The sequence below is a fragment of the Myodes glareolus genome, chromosome 19 (genome assembly GCF_982192425.1).
Source record: "Myodes glareolus chromosome 19, mMyoGla1.1, whole genome shotgun sequence".
Lineage (NCBI taxonomy): Eukaryota > Metazoa > Chordata > Mammalia > Rodentia > Cricetidae > Myodes > Myodes glareolus.
The window spans coordinates 18,852,986-18,872,629 of NC_142044.1; the positions used below are offsets into that span (position 1 = coordinate 18,852,986).

Consider the following 19,644-nt stretch of genomic DNA (forward strand, 5'->3'; position numbering starts at 1 on the left):
TCTCTCTTCCTCCAAGCAGTGCTGAGAGGTACAGCTTGTCTGCCTTGGAGGTTTTTCTTTCTAATAAAACTGCCCTTGAACTTCAGCAAAGCAAACAGACAAACAATATATGTTTATATCTAAATCTATCTATCTATCTATCTATCTATCTATCTATCTATCTATCTATCTATCTAATTATTATATATCACTCTTAATTCCTTTCATAGCTTGTGGGGCTCAGGAGGTGGGGACTGTATATATTTCTGTCCTGACACGTAAATGGCCTGAGCTGGCATGACCTCAGTAACTTTTTCCGTGTCCCAGTGCAAGGTCTAGGGAGGTTGGTGCGGTTGATAGCTAACACTGACATCTACATCTCCGAGTTTACCTTTCATGTGAGGTTTCCAGCACACAGCTTCAGAGTGTTGGTTCAAGAGTCCCATGCCACGTGTCCAAAGAAACAAGAAAATAACTAAATGGAATTGTATCACCTTAGTGATCTAGACTCAGAAGTCATTTAAAGTCAGGTATGGTCACACATATGTAATTACTACATCAGGAAATGAAGGCAGGAGATAGAGTGTGGACTCCATATCTTAACATTTGATACCATTGCTGCCACATTCCACTGATGTAAACTGTCAGAATTTCCTTCCTAAATTCAGTTCATTGTGGGGAGAAACCCCAATTTCACCTGCCCTGGGCAGCTTGGTGGTCATACTGGAGGAGTTTGTGGATAGGAGGTGTACAGCTGTGTGGTTATTTCTGAAGAACACTATACACCCAGGTGAATGGGAGGGTGTGTCTTCATGTGTTAACAAACTGTCCCAAAGTTTGGTTTATTTCTCTGTTCTTGAACAAGTGGGCACTTCAAAGACTCTAGGTAGGTGATTTCAAAACTAACTTCTGATTTAGAAAACAATTCAGCTTTTGTAGAAAGATACTCAGAAAGGATGGAACTTGCTAAAACTCAAGAAAATGTAGTGTCTTGTGTGTGGTGAGTAATACTTTTAGGAATTCTTTTCTTAGAAACATGTTTTTGCAAGATAGCAAGGTTGTTTTGCTTGATTTTCCCTTATCTTGGTCCAGGAAGCAAAGAAAGAGAGGGAAATATGTTGGATTACATCATTTCTATTTTCTGACCAAATACAATAAGTATTTTCATATGTTGGGACAAACTTTTTTCTAAAATTAAACTCAAACAATATTTTACAGTGTGTGCTTTCCAGAGTCATTGTCTAATGAAATGACAGCAAGGGCACATTTCCTAGCAGGGACAAATAATGCTCACCCCCTCTCATCAATGTTCATAAATCTGAAGAGCAAATAATTCCAATGAGGTTGGGGTTATTGGGTAAAAGTTGCTTTGGTTTTGAAGATAATAGCTCAGAGGAGTTAAGCAATCAAAATAAAAATCCCTGAGCTGTAGGTGTTTTGTTATTGTTAGCAATAAATAAGTGTTATTCTGCCAAGAGTGTTCCTTCACTGAGATTTCTTTTTCTTTGCTTTGCTTTTTTTCTTTTTCCTTTCTTTCTTCCCTTTTTCCCTTACTCTCCCTTCCCTTCTCTTCCTTTCCCTTCATTTCCATCCTCATTCTTCTCTCTTTCCTTTTCTTCCTACTCTTTCCCCCTCTCTCTTTCTCTCCCCCCCCCCCACTGAAATGTATTATGTTTTGTATCTATGTTTGATGATTATTGGGAGGCATGGAGAAATGTATTTCTTTGTCTGGAGTGGGGATATATCTGCAGCTTGTTGCAGGTGTGGATGTCCGAGGTTCCTAGGTACATTGTTAGAAGAGGGCTGTGTGGACAGCTCAAGCCAAGCAGAGTTCCGGGTTGCTATTCCCTATAATTACCTACCTCAGAGTACACTTCCGTTATTCAACTGAGCCTTCAGGTCACCCAGACATTCAGAATAAGGGTAAAACATGACCACTATTTTCCTTTCTTTGGAGGATCCATCTAGGATCTGTGTGTGGATGTAAAACTCGTGTTGGAAGAAAGACATGAAGCACATGTAGTGGTTTCATGAAAAAGGAGATTGTAATCGTCTCTCTGGTCGTGAGACTTGAGTACTCAACTATACCATGACAGCTTGTAGGATGTTCTTCCCTCTGTGTGTTGCTTTCATTGGTCAAATAAAGAAACTGCCTTGGCCTTTTGATAGGGCAAAACTTAGATAGGCAGGGAAGACAGAACTGAATGCTGGGAGGAAGATGGCAGAGTCAGGCAGATGCCATGGCTCTCCTCTCTGAGACGGACGGTGGTTAGACTCATGCCGGTAAGCCACAGTCAAATGGCGATACACATTAATGGAGATGGGTTAAATGGATATGTAAGAGTTAGCCAATAAGAGGTTAGAACTAATGGGCCAGGGAGTGTTTAAATGAATACAATTTGTGTGTTGTTATTTCAGGGGTTAAGCTAGCCAGGTGGCAGGATGCAGCCTGCCAGTCTTCTTACTACACAGCTTTGCAAGAATACAGAGGAAGACTGTTGAGTTTATGCTTTGACTGCTTTATCTCCATAATTGAGTCTTCTTCCTAACCCTCTACGGGCCTTAATGGCTGTGGAAGATGATGATGATGCTGAGGGATCAGATGTATCTTGAGTCCCTACTGCAAGCCAGGCACCATTCTGAGTTTTCTCCAGAGAAAGGTTCATACAATTTTCACACAACCAATGATAGCAAAGCATAGGTTGTTCATCGAAGGACAGGCGCCATCTCAGCATTTCCTGTGGAAGCATTTAAAGCAAGGAAGAGAATTAAATTCTGCCATTGAGTTTTATAGAAGTAAAGTCATCTTTTTTAGACTGTGAGATGTCAGTTTCCAACAGCCACGATTCAGTGGCACAGCCCACACCTCTCATTCCTCAGTAATGTTCTTTCTTCTTAACCCCCAAATAAGGTGGAAGGGAGATGATTAGTGAGACTGTTCATAAAGTTCTTCTCAAAATAGTTGCAAAACAATGGTCATTGTTGTCATTTCTTAAGTCTTATATCCTATGGTACTACCAGTAGAATCAGTTTTGAAGTTAATACTTAAAACATGTATGACTGTACAGGCTGGCGTGGGAGGTAGTTCAGTTGGCAAAATGCTTACGTAGCGTGCAGGCAACCTTTCAGTCAAGTTCCAGCACAGCATAAACCACGCATGACGGCACATACCTGTAATCCAAGAGGCAGAAAGATCTCCAGGTGATCCCCAGCTACATAACCACCCCCAACGAAAGCAACACAAGAAAAGAAGCTAATGAAAAATGGCAATGCAGCTTTTTGTTTGTTGGAAATAGTTAATCAACTCATCAGTTACATAAAGTGTCATCTGTTAAACTGAAAAATAAAATATTTCAGCAAAAGAGCAGGATTATTTTTAACGGACACATATACTGCATATACAATAGGTGGTTTTATGCTCTTGTTCTTTTCTTTCCCTTTAGACTCTCAGTGAACCTAACAAATTGGATTTTGTTCTTGTGTAGGTTTGATATCCATACCAGATTCTCATTTGTCACAGATTTGAGACTTAAAAGCAAAGTTTGGGTGACGATGCCAACCTAACATTAAAAGTTTTATGGCTCAGAACAAATTAGTTACACTTCTTAGTCTCAGGTTCTTCTTTGGGAAACTATGTTTATAAGTTCCGAGAGTGTGGGGAGGGAAGTCAGGGAAGGGGCTCTGAATGAAATGGATTGATAGCCAGATTTGCCTACAACAGTTCACAACACCAGGAAACCATTCATAGACACCACTTTGGGAAATTTGTATCGAATTAATATTTTAAATATGAGTTTGTGGGTTAAATAATAAAACATGTGGTAAAATGCATTTAAGACAGTAGGGTTTAGATCCGGAACATCTGGGTCTAAGCCGTAGGTCCTAGTTTGTATGCTCTTGGGTAAGATTTTTTTCATCTTCAAATTGAGCATAAAAAAATTCATATCCCTAGGGATTTGGGGAGGATAAAATGATTACTTAATACAGTAGATGTAGGCAAGGCCCAGGCAACACTAAATACTAAGTTCTAAGAACCATCTAGAATATTTCTGATCCTTCAGTAGGGGATAATTCTTATTTCCAGTGACTCTTGCCATGCAACAAAGCAGCCCGTGGTGGTGCAGAGTGGCTGGTCCTCTGCCACGTGGTGTCAGCATACACGACTTGCATCCCTCTAGGAGCTTGGCTGAGTAGAGCTGCCAAAATGACCTCACTGGTGCTGGGTATCTTAGTTAGCGGCTGTAAGACTCCAGTTGGCTGTGTCCTCCCCCCCCCCCCCCCCCCCCCCCCCGCAGAGTGTCTCGGGGATGCAGAATGGTAAAATAGAAGCCTCCAGGCTGGCTCTTTCTTTTGGTCTTCGGTTGGTTCCTCAGAGAAAGATATGGTTTCTGAACTGGTTTGGAGGAGTCCTTCTCCTTTGAAAGAGTTTCTGAGGTGCTTCCATCTTAATTTCTGCCTACTCAGCCCATTTAATTTAATAAAAGGAAAGAGGGAACCAAATCCCAGGCCATCCCACAATTAGACAGAGTGGCGAGGGGACCGAAGTGAAGGTCCTGCCCCCAGGGGCTCAAGGAGACAGACAGAATAATACACATAGAGTAAGTTCAGGTGTGGATAATGCCAGGAAGGACACGGAGAAAGCACTGCTAAGAGAACAAGTCTACCGAGAAATGCGGAAAGGAGAGGCCTGTCGTGGAGGCACAGTTAGCATTTTTGAAAGAGATACAGGAGGCTGAATTTTGAAAAGAACTGAGTAGCAGAAACATAGACAAAATAGATCACATGTACAAAGACTCTAGGTAGAAAAGATGAGAGCGTGACAGGAACCAATAAGGCTATAGACCAAGGGACCATTGGGAGTACAGGGTAGAGTCCCAGAATACACGAAGTCAGGGTGATGTCTTGGACACTTGGTTTTGATCTGAAGGCTAGTTGACAGTTAATGAACAGTTAAGTGGTGAAGGGACATGTGTCCTACTTTGGTAAAGGTCACATGGGCTATTGTGAGCAGGCATGAAGTTATTAACCTTTGCTTAACATTAGACGTCACAATTACTTATTGACAATACTTAAAATAAGAGATTGTGTTGTATTGTTTTAAAATACCTTTTGAAATTGCTTTAAGTGGCCTCTAATTTTAAAAAGCCTGCTTTCAGGTAACTATGGTTATCTCTTCAGTTTCCTGGAATACCAGAACTAAGGCATCTTACTTTACGGCACTGTGTATTGCCATAAGGATGAGTCAAGGCATATGTTAAGCTCACGGCAGTGGGTACCATAGCTGAGATCTACAATTTGATTTCTAGACTTTGCAGCTTGGCAGCCCAGCACCAAACTCTCAATGTTAAAACCATGTCCAATTTTTTTCTCTTGCCTTCAGGGTGATCTGGGTGGAGATTTGTGGTCTAGATCCTGGCCTCATCCCCTCTTTGTATTTCCTTCCTTCAAAGCCTTTAAAATAGTATGCCCCTACTCTCTTTCTTCAGGACTTAATCCTATTAACACATATATGTATATATACATAGTACATACATATATATGCATACACATATGTATATATTCCCACAATTATGTCTTTCTGTGAAATATAAAGGAACATTTGAATGCTTACTGTTACCTTTGGTGCTACTATTTCTCTGCGTGGTGGTTACTGTGAAATTATGTTAGAGCTTGTTATGTGTGACACAGCTCTGGAGTTAGTCGGAAGAGCCCAGGTAGTGAAGCCAAAGCTGTCTGCTCCGAGTGGACTTAGCTACAAGCCTGGTATAGCGTTTCCTCAGCCTCATAAGTGGCACACACTTCACTTTCCTCCCGAGAATCATCCTGAGAACCAGCTGATAAATCATCCAAGTACAGCTAGACTCTATGCGCTTGGACACTCTCTGGCTCTATGATTCAGTGTTGTGCTTTGTAGCAGTGATGGCCCTTCAGCCAGCCAAACAGTGGGCAATGACAAGATGATGTGTGTGGATTGAGAGTATTGGGTACTCTGTTTTGCAGGTTGAAGTTGATCCCATCACTACGTTCCCCCTGAAAGGCTTGACCCCCCTCACGGAGTACTCTGTTGCAATTTTCTCCATCTATGAGGAGGGGCAGTCCCTGCCTCTGGTTGGAGACTTTACGACAGGTAAGCCTTGCTCTGGATTGAAAGGGTTTCAGACGCAACTAGTTAGCTAACCTGCAGCCACCTCCTCAACCATTTGTTAAAGATATTACTCACAGACGAACAACGAGATAGCGAACATGCACGCTAACTAATTCGTTTCTATCAACATAAGGAAAAGAGAGAACATACCATCTCATTTTAAAAGGTTAATTTCCCTCCACCTGAGCCTATACCAGAAGCGCTAATCAGACTCAGTGGGTTAAAAGGGGACATCTTTTAGGAGAAGGATGCAGTGGTGGAGTCCAGAAGGAGTTGGGGTGGAGAGTGGATATGATAAAATAGAATTACGTTCATAGATAAAAAGTTTCAACAATTATGAAACTGCTCAAAACACAGAAAGGAGTACATTGTTGTTTTCTTAACCCTCAGCCCCATTTTTCTTATTTCTTAACATAAGGCTTTTATGTTTTTCCTCCATTCCTGTGTCTGGGGGTGATTTGCCTGAACTCCAAAATTATTGGCATCAGACAGTTTTCTGCCAATGGAGATGGCATTTTAATATGGTTTCACTCAATGTGTTGTGATGAATAGCTGGATTGTAATGGAGCCTAGAACTCTTACCACAGCAAGGAATGATTGAAATACTGAAATCGAAGAGAAGACACAAATGCAGTATTTTCCAGTGCAATCTGTAGTTCCTCTGCAGACAGAGAGCCTTTCTCTGCCTTATAGAAGCAACAATTTGGTCATGATATTTCTGAAGTTGTTGATCACACTTGGAAAGAAATATAGTTAGTTCTAAACTGAGGAAATAAGGTAAAGAAGAGAGAAATGAAAATTAGCCAAAAATCCCCTTATGGGGACTCTGCTTGGATTTCTCATGGTGTCCTAACAAAGTTCTAAAACCACCGATTTCAAAGAAACCTCCACTTGAGTCATTATTTTGGGAACCTTTGGATAAGATGCTTTCTGAGGTACATCCCCAAAGTGTGTATGGTGTGAAGTTGTGGAATGAATACTAAATGATATTGTCTCTGGTGCTGCCCACACCTTCACGTTATAAAGGTGAGGGTTCTTCCTCCAGGACTTCACTCATTGCCACAGAGAGATTTAATACCAAACTGTCGAGATCATCTCTCTAGGCTTCAACATGCCCTTTCCTCTTGGAATATAATGCCTTTCCAAAATAATGAATATGACATTTTTACTTTAAAATTGTGTTTATGTGTGTCCACACGTGTGCACGAGAGAGAGAGAGAGAGAGAGAGAGAGAGAGAGAGAGAGAGAGAGAGAAAATGAGAATGGAGGACAGAGGACAGTCTTGCATGCCATCCTCAAGAGGATCATCCACTTTCTTTGAGAACGTGGCTTTCATTGACTGGAGCTCACCTACTAGGTAGACCAGCTGACTGACAAGCTTCAGGCCCTTCCATTTCCGCCTCTGCAGAGCTGCTGTTTACAATCTCCCACCACTGCACAGAGCATTTGTACAAGGGTTCTGGGGCGGGGGTGGGGTGCGAACTCAGATCCCCCTGCTTTTTGAGGCAAGCACTTTATGAGTAAGCTATCTTCCCAATTCCATTTTTATTTTATTTTTTAATACTTTATGAAAAAGGCCCAATATAAACAGTGTAAGAGTTCTGGAGTTACTGGAAACGTTTTAGAGAACATTATTTCTGTGGTTTCCCTAATGTATGCTATTGGAAGGTGCTGGAAACAGATATTAAAAACACATCAGATGGGTGGAGGCTGGTCCCCGCTCTTCCAATGGCTTTCCAAAACCAAAAGCTCCTTAGCGGTCCCATCCTCTGGCCCCTAGGAGCTGCTTGAGGTTCTGTTTCTTGCCTTCTCATTTCTCGAACTCAATCTCTTTCACGGCTCACAGAGGAAGTTCCCGCCCAGCAATACTTGGAAATTGATGAGGTGAAGACAGACAGTTTCCGGGTGACCTGGCATCCGCTCTCGGCTGAGGAAGGGCAACACAAACTCATGTGGATTCCAGTCTATGGCGGGAAGACTCAGGAGGTGAGTTGACTGGAAGCGCAGCAAAAATTGATCCCAAACATGTTCCCTGGAAGTGGGTACCTACTGCTCCACCCAGGTTGAGCTCCATTTTAAAATGGACTTGAGAACTTCCTTCCTGCAGGACGTGGCATGGTATTTGGCATTTCATAAGCATCAAATAATACCGTAGTTCAAAGATTAAATTTATATCATTACCAGGGCTTTAATTATGTATCTCAGATTCCTTGACCCTCACAAATACCATCTAATAAAACTTTGCAATGCTCCTTTTGCGGTATTAATAATATATTTGTTGAGGGAAGTAAAGGTAAGGAGGTCTGGAGTTTGCTTTTGAAAAAGATTTCAGTATTTCACTAGTTTATTCAGCTACTTAGTTCTTGCACACGTAAGGATTTTTCCTTTATATTTTTCTTTTAACTTTCATTCCCTCTTTAAAAATTATTTTGTTTATTTTTGAGTTCATAATGTAATTATATAATTTCCCCTTCTCTTTCCCTTTCCAACACCCCCCCACCCTCATTGCTATCTTTCAAACTCATGGCCTCTTTTTATTAATTATTGTTACACACATGTATGTATACATGCATATATGTTGTACCTAAGGCTCAGGGATCATTGCAGGAGATGAAATGAAAAGATCGTAGGAAGCAGGACCAGGGAGTTTGCTGTAAGATTGTGTCTCCTAGTAATGTTAGAAGCTACACCCATAAAGTCTCACCAACATGATTGCCTAACCATGAGCTGAACAAGGAAGACAACAGTAGGCATTCCAAAGTGGACAGAGGAGGGTCTGTGAGTCGTCCACCCTACTCAAGGAACTACAGGCAAACTAAGGATTGCTGGATTTGGGAGAGATAGTCTTCCCCAGGGAAGCGGACACCCGTTTGTTCGGCATCAAGTGGCCAATCTCCCCTTTTCCTTTAGTAACCCCAGTTACTAAGCATCAAGTGCTTTGCAGGTTGCCCTCAAGGAAGAGCAGGACTCCTATGTTGTTGAAGGCCTGGACCCTGGAACTGAGTACGAAGTGTCACTGTTAGCTGTGCTCGATGATGGCAGTGAGAGCGAGGTGGTGACCGCTGTTGGGACCACACGTAAGTCCACGCCGAGCTTCAGTGTCCAGCATCCACACAGACAGCCTGTCTTCCCCCACCAGACTTCAACTGTTCTTTGATCCTCCAGAATGGGTCATATGTCAATGATGACATTCATGTGTGAATCATAATTTCTCAGACACATCACACAGTGACACATCATCACAGTGAAGCACAGAGCATTTCTGTCTTGTCCATTATTTTATTCTCCAGCACTGAACACCGTCTTTGGCGTATCTTAATTGTACCATAAGCAATTGTACTTAATTGTAGTGAATGGAATGGAAAGATAGATGAATAAATGAATATAATTGTAAATGATCAAATTGGAAATAAGCCAGATAGTAATGTAGCCAAGAATTTCTGGAATTTTCCAAGTTGGTCTTGGTTACAAAAACTTTTTGTGGAATTTGCTCACTGATTAACATTCAATTCTTTTTTCTTTTTGAAATCACGTATTAACCACATCCGACTTTTTAAAAAATGAGGTATAACTATGCATTTCATTTTCTTAAATGGCATTCAGAAGATGTATTGGCGAGTGCATTTGGGAGACCCTAATATTATAAACTGAAGAGAGCATAGTCCTTTGCACAGGGGAGTCTGATTGTGCCCTGTTAGTCCAACAGAACTAGAACCAGTCTTTGAATTGTATCAAAGTGAGACAAAGAGGCTGGACCCAGTACCCCTGAATCTTCAGTTGCTGGGGAAAGACTGTCCATAAGAAGCTGTGTCTCAGAGGAGGTGATTCCCAAAGCTAGTATTTGATGACCTCCTAGATGTTTGTGTTGATTGGCAAGTGAGTACAGCACAGCCCACAGCCCCTCCATTCCAGCATCCACCCTTGGTAGAGTCAGGGCCCAGAAGGGAGGTACACGACCAGCCCGAGCACGTTACCCTCTTGGGTGGTCTTTTCTTAGGTAGCCCTATTTTACAACTTGGTCTGCAACTTAATTGTCTTTAATTATCAGGGGTATGCCCCTATTTTAAAATAATTGCGAGGTTTCATAATTTTGTAGATGCAATTCAAGCACTTATCTGAAGTCTCTGATGAGACACTAATGACGTCCCAGTTCCTCGTCCTTGTCTGTTGCAACAGCAGTTATGATTGCTATATAGCTCACCTTTTTTTCCCTGCAAGTCGCAGTCAGGTTTGTTGTGGGAAGAAATTGGATAACATTGGTGCAACGTCCTTCGAAAGTTCTACAGCAGTTTATACAAACGTATAGAACATGGCCTTTACATAATTTTTAAGTAACGGATTTTCTTTCAGTTGATGACTTTTGGACACAAGCACCCACAACTGTAGAACCTACCAGCCCTGTGACTTCAGGTGAGGACACATAGGAGTGGGTTTATCCTCAATAACCATGATTTAAGCAGAAGTTGTATTTCCTAGTTGTCTTTAGGTTTTGTTATTAATTAGAAGAGAGATGTTCATGCCTCATTTTCTTGCAAACAGCTCACCGAGCTTTGAGCTTTACATCTTCTCATCCACCAAACACCATTCAGTCTTCTGCTCACCATCATGAAATCACTCTGCTTTTTCTACCTCCATCCTCGATTCTCATTCACTTTTCTGAAGCTGCTAACAAAGCAGCCCCACAGGGGTCTTTGTCTCCTGCGCTTCTGTTGCTCTCTTTGGAGAATTAATTATTCACATCACATTTTTGTGACTCGTTTCTGTGGGTGTTGACAGAGGTTTCTGTCCCTCCAGGTCCCACAGCCATTCAGTTCCAAAGAAACACACAGAGGTCTACATGAGTTATAAACTGGTTGACCTATTAGCTTGGGCTTCTTATTTACTAACTCTTACATCTTACACTAACCCACAATTCTTGTCTGTGTTAGTTACGTGACTCAGTACCTTTTATCAGTGAAGCATTCTCATCTTGCTTCCTCTGTGTCTGGGTGACAACTGCAGACTGAGCCTTTCCTCTTCCCAGAATTCTCCTGTTCTGGTCACCCCACCTATCCTTCCTGCCTGGCTACTGGACAATCAGCATTTTATTAAACTACTACAAGTAGCAAATCTTTACAGGGTATAAGACCAGTGTCCCACAGCACTTCCCACCCTTTTTTTTCAAAACAAGAACTCTAAATCTGATCTCATTTGTTTAGCTTTTTTCCTGGTCACTGTCCATAATAACTTGAAACCAACACTCTAAACAAAGATAAACATCCATAATCAAATTTTTAGGAATATGGGTGTAATTTTCTAGGCTACTTCCTGCTGATTGGGGGCACTGATAATCTTATGGGAACCTAAAGAAAATTTAGGATTATGGTCAAGTCCTGACTGGAGTATTCTGTGAAGCTTGATCATCTCAGCCAGCAGTCTTGAGACTGTTCTGGATGTAGAACTCAGAGAAAACATTTCAGAGGTGCTCTTGGGCCATCTGCTCCTATCGGAGATTTTTCAGGGTCTTCCTTGGTCAAACCTGATTTTTCTTAACCCAGAATGAATTCACAGCCTCTCCTTTCCTGTGGAAACAAAAGCAAAACCTCTTCTCCAAAGGAACATTTTTTGACTTAAATTTTGAAGTCAAGGCATTTTCAAAATATATAGGTTGCATTAAGCCAGCAGCACTTATAATCAAATGTCTCAGTGTCTCTGTGTATTTTCCATCTTTACATGGCTTTATTTTAAACTCTATTTCTTTTCTTTTCTTTTTAATTTTTGGTTATTTTGAGACAGGGTTTCTCTGTGTACCTTTGGCCATCCTGGAACCCATTCTGTAGACCAGGCTGTCCCTGAACTCACAGAGATCCACCTACCTCTGCCTTCCAAGTACTGGCATTAAGGGTGTGTGCCAACATACCCAACTACTCTTTTTCTTTTTTTTTTAAAGGACTATATCTTTTTTCTTTTCTTTCCCAAGCCTACATATAGTCTTTAACACAGTGTAATCCATTTAGAGGTTTTTTTTTTCTTCATCTGAATCTATCTTTACTGTTTATCTCTCTTTTTCAGACCACATGAGTCTTTAATTTGATAAGCCATGGCTTTGATGGCTGGATTCACTCTATTCCTTAGCTTGGTGGGAACCATGTTTATTGCCACAACTTTATGGAGCTTCAGGATCCTAGCCACCACTAAGAATCATGTTGTCGGTTATTCATAAACACCATTTAAGTGTTTGGTGGAGGAACCTCTTAAAAGAGCTGCAAGGTTTTTGCAGTTAAAGCCAGGAAGCCTCTCTTAAATGAGATGCACTTGCCTCTAGCAAACAAAGCTCACCTGAGAAAATGCTGCTACTAAGAAGCCCTGCTTAACTCTGATCTTTTGAGTCTAGAATTACTTCCCAAGCTCTCTCAGGTTTTTATGTGGATGTAGTTGTCCACGTTGGCGCCATTTGTGGGGACCTGAGACTTGACTTTTATTCTGTATTAGCTGAGCTTCTCTCTCTACTGCAGTGACCTCCCAACTATCTGCTGAGTTAAATCTCTGCATCTGAAACACTTCAGTAGATCTTCATTACCCATGCACCCACTCTTTCATTTATTTATTCTCCAGCTAATCTTTATTTGGGCCTTAAGCTCTCTCTACTGGAACATATGAGTTCTCTTTTGGTAGTTCCTCTTTTGTTCTTGGCACCCGAGTTCTGGAACTCTGCCTTGACCTGAGAATTTCCCACAATTCTCCCATGAGGTAGTATACCATAGTTATACCAGTTAAGCATCCTGGCCACCCTGTGTTGTTTTTATCTTTTTTTCTCAAGACTTAATCATGCATGTGTCAAATATCTACAGGTTATGATTGAGGACAGGTTCTGTGAGTGTTTTTTATGAGTGAATGAAAGAGGAGAAAGGAAATGTTCAGCGGAGATAGACAGGAGCAGGAGAGGAAGTCAGTGTAGAAGGGAAAACTTTAAAAAAGGAGCATATGAGGGAAGAGACATCTTGGTAGATGAAGATGCATGTTCCAGTGAACACAGGTAAAGAAATTTGGGCAAATATCCCCAGAAAAAATGTGTATGGGAAAAAATAACTTGTGTTGGCTAAAAAGATGAAGACAGCCTGAGTGAATGAGCTATGCTTGCGTGAGTATGACTAAAATAGGCATGGGACAGTGAGTGGATGTGTGTCGGATGCTGCATCCCACCAGAGAGAGATGAGATCTGGTACCCCAAAGCCACTTCTCCAAGGGGTAAATAGTAAGAGGCCCTCAGGACCATGCCCCTTCTTGAGTTTAGTCCAGTGGCTCTCCTTCGGTTCTCTGTCAGTGACGAATATGGAGCTCTTTGCTTCACCTGGGTGTCCCTCATAAGGCTGCGCTGAATGATGCTGGGTGCTGCCCCACAGATGGTATCCATGTCTCATTTTGGGTTATGACGGGCTACAAAGTCTTTAACCCCTGGTTGTATTTATTCCAGTTCTCCAGACGGGAATCAGAAACCTGGTTGTCGATGATGAAACTGCTACCAGCCTGCGGGTCACGTGGGACATTTCTGACAGCAATGTGGAGCAGTTTCGGGTGACCTACCTGACAGCCCAAGGAGACCCTATGGAAGAAGTGGTGGGAACGGTCTGTACAATCGCAGCTGACCGGGAGTCCCACCGCCTTTGCTGGTGGAGCTGCTTTCCTGCTCATTGCTTGCTGACTCCCATGTCTGCAGAAACTGATGCTCTTGCTTGGTCCAAACGTCTCTCTTGGTTTTGTCACGTCCTGTCTAATTCTAAAACCCGCCCCACGCAGTCTGCTTCAAGCTAATCAAGCCTCTGCCACTTTCTTCTGGTATTGGGTTTGCTGCCTTGTCCATCTGCTAACCTAAATTGGGTTATAAAATTAGGTCAGGCATAGAGGCATGGGTCTGTAGTTCCTACAGATGCTGATGCAAGAGGATCACCCGAACCCAGGAGTCGGAGACCAGCCGGCAACACAGCCAAACCCTGTCTATTTCAAAAGCAAACTAAATCAAGATTAGACCAAGGACCATTGCACACTTGTGTTTGTATACATGTACATAGATATCTATGTAAAATGTTCAAGGCAGGGATTAAACTTTTGTTGTTGCTATTGGGAGTCTACTGCAAAGCTTTTAAGCAAAGCACAGAAGGGCATTTTAACAGTTTACCAACTTGTCACTGACATCAGCTCATTTTGAGCATATTTTAAACTATTTTCTATTTATTCTCAACCGTGGGCATCTCTTCTAGGGATTTGTGATGCATTTCCTTTAAGTTGCTGGGTGGCAAACCTGGTATACTCTCAATCATGACCTCCCCAGGTTTCCTTAGCTTGTATCACATTGTCCCCTTAGGAATTATTTTTTATTCATGTGCCCAGGCAAAGGAGAGGGCTTCGGTTTTCAGCAGAAAGTGTTTGACTTCTTACTCAAGGCACACACTCTATTTATCACTATAATATATCATTACTAACACTTTTTCTTTTGCTGTGTCATTTTTAATGCTGCAGGGAGGAGTCTCCAAAACTCATCGTTGCTCAAGAATAACATTGCCCCACCCCGTCTTTTTAATTTATGAAGACTTTGATGAAAAAAATTTGTCTGAGCCCAACGTTATTTATTTCCAGGTGATGGAAGAATAATTACACAGCAGAACGATGGCCTGCAGGGCATTGTGCATGGTGGATAGCCTGCAGGCTCATGCCGCTGGTCTGTGGGCTTCCTCCGATCACAGCAGGTTCATGCTGTGCTTCTGGCAAGTTACTGGACACTTAATTCAGACTGCACTGTAATTTCACTCTGACAATAACTGCATTCCACATGATTCATGATTGGCAAAGGGAAAAGCTTACGTGTGCCAATTAAATATGATATTTGGGCATTTTATTTTCCCCATTATTATCCCACTACTATAATTTCATTCCTAAAAGTAAGGACGCACGGAGACCTCTCAGCATGACACGCTTTCCTTTCAGTTTTCAAGAAGTGCATTTAGCTTCGTGGTGCTAATTCCTGCTGATTTGGAAAAGGTAGCAATTTAATCTCTCACGTGCACTTGCAAACTCTGCAAAGTGAAATAATAATAATAATAATAATAATAATAATAATAATAATAATAATAACATTGACGTTGGGTGGCTTCTAGATTGTGGTCCCTTCGAGAGTTTCTTTTATTTAGCACTATTTATATTTGAAACACTTGGACACCCAAGTGAAGGAAAAGATAAAGAGGCCTCGTCTGTCCCAGTTAAACAAAGCTCTAAAGAAAGTAAAAAGATATTGATAAGTTTACTGTGCAGCGGAGTGTTTGCTTCCTACCGTGGAAGAGGAGTCCGCAAACTCCAAGCTCCTTTAGTGAATTCTAATTAAGTTAGACGTGTGCGTGCAACTTACAGGCACTTTAGGAATTAATAGACTGAGCAGAGCATTGAGAATTTATAGATGTATTTTACCAAATGCTACTGCTACACAAATGTGATGATGTGTTCTTTTAATTATTCAGCTAATTAGATAATTGTTGGGGGGGGTGGAGGAAGGAGAGACAGAGATAGAGAGGCCCAGGCACATTTCCTGTGGAGGCCAGGGGCTAACTCTGGTTATCATTCACCTTGTTCTTGAGACGGGGTCTCTTATTGAATCTGCTGCTTGACATTTTACTAAACTGGATGGCATGCAAGCCTCCAGCATCTGCCAGTCCCCACCCCCCTAGAGCTGGGGTTATAGACGTGTGCTGCCTCGCCCAGATGTTTGCACGGTTCGGAAGTCATACCCTCACGCTTGGGTGGTGAGTGCTTTCCCCACTGAGACCCCTCCTCATCCTGCGTCATTAGTGTGTAGCATGATTAATAAAACCCAGAGACAGAAATTGGGGTTCAGTCTGAAGGTCAGAAAAGCAAAACAGTCAGCCACTGGCTCTTACCTCGACCTTGGTCTGAAATGGCGATCCTGCCTTCAGGAATCTCAGAATGAGACTGTGTGTGAGAGCTGTTTCCTCCCTTTTTATATTCCTCTCTCTCTCTGGCTGAGATTAAAGGTGTGCACCACTGGGATTAAAGGCGTGCACTGCCCGGTTTCTATGGCAAACTAATGTGGCTACTGGGATTAGAGGTGTGTGTCAACACTGCCTGGTCTGTAAGGCTGACCAATAGGGCTGTTTTACCCTCTGATCTTCAGGCAAGCTTTATTTATTAAAATGCAAATGAAATATCGTTACATTAGTGAGGCAAGGAGTCGGATGCGTCTGAGTTTAGGATATGAAAGTAAGGTAGGACAGGGAGAAGTAGGCTAAGGACAAAGTTCAAAGGCCATGAAATCATGTGGACCAAATGATATCTTAAAATAATGATGTCTGGACTGAAGGGATAGTTTAGTCATAAAAGTGCTTGCCTTGTAAGCAAGAGGAATGAGTTACATTTCCCAAAGCCATGTTTAAAAGATTAACCCTGGGTGTGGTGGTGCTCCTGTCATCCCAGCCCTGGGGAGGCAGAGAGAGGTGGATATCTGGGCTTGCGACTAGCTACCCTAATCTACTCCGTAAGTAACAGGCTAACGAGAGACCCTGACTCAAAAACAACAAAGTGGATTTCCTGAGGGATGACACTCAGATACTCTGGCCTCAACGTACACACACACATACAATGTGCATCCATGCACGTATATAGCTACACACATATGATCTTGCATACAACCATACATGCCATACACACACACACACACACACACACACACACACACACACACACACACACAGTGCTTGCTCAGGGAATATGGATGACTAAGATATACTATGAAATCAAAGAAGAAGAAAATGTGCCCTGATAACAGACGTATTTTCTCTTACCATATTTCCAAGTTTTCTTTGACTACCAAAGCTGATTGTACTTGCGTGGGCAAAAGATGAGACGATCCTCAGGTTGGAGAACTGTATACACATATAGCATTGTAAACCAAATGAAAACAAGAGGAACTAAAATTACCAGTTAGGGTAGGTGAATTACTTCTGTCTGCTTAAGCATAATCAAACGTACCAAATACTTCAAAGAAAATAGACTGACCTCTAACATATAAAAGCAGCTGCCCATATTTCATAGGGATTAACTTTGACAGTGCTTGAAAACACCAAGAAGCAGCAATGGCCGTGACCTCAGTTTTGTTGTCAGAGTAGAGGTGCCTCTCCTGTAAAAGGCTGGTTGGGATTCCAGCATCCTACGATCTGTGTGTCACTGTTGACCACAAACTGAATTCTGACTGGTGGACAGTGTCTAAAGCGGTACTACTTAGGGCCGGAGAGAGGGCTCAGCCGTTAAGAGCGCTGACTGTTCTTCCAGAGGTCCTGAGTTCAATTCCCAGCAACCACATGGTGGCTCACCTGTAATAAGTTCTAAAGCCCTTTTCTGGCCTGCAAGGATGCACGCATGCAGAATACTGTATACATAATAAATAAATAAATCTTTAAAAAAAAGGGCTACTTAAAGTGTGCCTTAGTGTCTTACAGGCTGAGTACAGACATTATGATTAATGTTTTGTGGACCGTGACAGCCATTTAACATTGCTGCAACAATCCAAGAGTGTCATAACTTATCCATCATCTTAGCTTTATTGTATTTGATACACACACCCAGCAGCGGGTTGGAATCACAGCAATGCCATCAATGCCACTCTCCGGCATCCTTCATTACCATATGAAGACTACGATCTAAAATAGAATTTTGTAAGCAGGAAACACAACACAATGCAAGGACTCTAGTTTCTTCTGCGGGTCACAGCTTGTTGCGTGCAATCCAGACATCTCTGGTTGACCCAGACAAAGGAGTTCCGTGCCAGAAAAAACTAAGAACATGAAGCTAACTCCCGAGTGGTGGTTGCGTCCCATTTAATCACGAACATCTTTCATAGATTTGTCTTAAAAATAAAAAGAGCCATCTGCTATGAGGGCAGCTTTGGTTGTTAAGTGGGGGCTTCTGTTAATATACATAGTCTTACTCTCCTTTGCTTGAATAAACCGAGCTCAAACAGAATGAAATTTGCAGACCCTAGAGGGAATTTCCGTTTTACTTTTGGGAATGAATAGCAGGGTGAAAAAGACTTGCTCTTTGTACTAGTATGGCATAAGCCCCAAAGGTTAAGCAAGGCCTAGATCAGATCTCTGAGGTTTCAATATAGCCCCTTTGCTGGGCCATGTGGGTCTGTTTCCACAAGGAGTGTGATGTCTCTATTTTAAAACGTTACGGCCAGGATGAAATAACGTAATGGGTCCAGATTCTTCTAGTTGCACCTGGCACAAAATATTTGGTGCTTAGTGAGGGCTGCTGTTATAAACGACAGCAGCTACTTCCTGGCAAGCAGTGGGGAATCCTCCAGAGGGATGGCGCTGCTCTGTAGGATTCTACAGGCTGCATTTGACCGGCAACAATGCCGTATACTTCTCAGTGTGAGACCTGACCTTATTTAAAGAGGATCGACATGGGTGGCTTGCTAGACAGCTTGGAATGAAAGTCTGGGCTCTGCTCCAGCATTCTGTTGAAGAGAGACATCCCTCCGGAAGCCACCCTGATGGGGCAATACATGTCAGGGCACCCACAGCTGTCTTTCAACTCCTTCATGCCAGGGTCGACTAAGTCATTCTGGATTAAAACAGAGCTGCTATTTTTATAACTGCTTCCCAAGATCCCACACGATGCAACCTGTACACTCCAGTGTGTCCTACTCTAGATGCGCAGAGCCATGATCACCAAAGGCCGACTTCCTTTATCATACACAAGACTGTGGCATGTCGAAACTTAGCTGTATCATAGCAATAGCTGCTTCTGGGTTCACCACAAGGTTTTCTCAGACTGACTTCAAGATGGATGGGGTCCTTCCTTCAACTCAGAAGGAGACAGCATGGCCTCAGCCTGTTGGCATCTCACCCAGCCGTGGAATGGAAAACCTCTCTGGCTGTCCTGGTCTTGTGACTCTCTTAAGCCCCCTTGGGTCAGTTCCTACATCCTCACATTTTTTCCCAGTGATTATTAAGTTCCCAACAGTCCATAGAAGTGCCAGAATTCGACTGCTGGAACACAAGCACGGGATTTTGCAGTGAGGATGTGGTCCAGAGCAGTCTCTTAGAAAACAGCAAAATTGTACTGGGTGCCACGTGGACCAGCGGGGTGCGGAGTCCCCCTTGCCTTTGGGTTTCTTTTTCTGGCATCTTTAGTGACAGAAGGTTAGTGGATCCAGATGGAGGAAGGACATCTCCTTTCAAATATAAGAAAGCTACAGCAGTTTTTAGTGTTGTGTTAAATATGTTTCAGCTCAACAAAACTTGGCTCCCAGGGCTTGGCTCTGTTGCTCTTGGCTGCCATCCATCCCTTCTAATTGAAAGAATAAAATGTTGGGGTCAGGTTATCACTGAGGAAGAAAAATAGGGGAGGCTGGCTTCACCAGCGGCTGCTCAAGTCATTTCAGAGCCGATAAGCACCAGTCCGTGTTGCAGAGTGAACATTTTAACCATAAGCACCTGCTGACTACGCAGATGGTCATTCTGTCTTCCCCA

General features: G+C 42.4%; 1 protein-coding gene across 3 annotated transcripts in view; it reads left to right on the forward strand.

Moving 5' to 3' along the window:
• Positions 1 to 19,644, forward strand: part of Col14a1 (collagen type XIV alpha 1 chain) — a 196,616-nt gene that overhangs the window by 80,320 nt on the left and 96,652 nt on the right. For all 3 annotated transcript variants that reach the window (XM_087898783.1, XM_087898784.1, XM_087898782.1), the window contains exons 15-19: positions 5,980 to 6,106; positions 7,971 to 8,110; positions 9,069 to 9,201; positions 10,475 to 10,534; positions 13,578 to 13,729. In XM_087898783.1, coding sequence (XP_087754909.1) covers positions 5,980 to 6,106; positions 7,971 to 8,110; positions 9,069 to 9,201; positions 10,475 to 10,534; positions 13,578 to 13,729 — 612 coding nt within the window. The remainder of the gene's footprint in view (positions 1 to 5,979; positions 6,107 to 7,970; positions 8,111 to 9,068; positions 9,202 to 10,474; positions 10,535 to 13,577; positions 13,730 to 19,644) is intronic.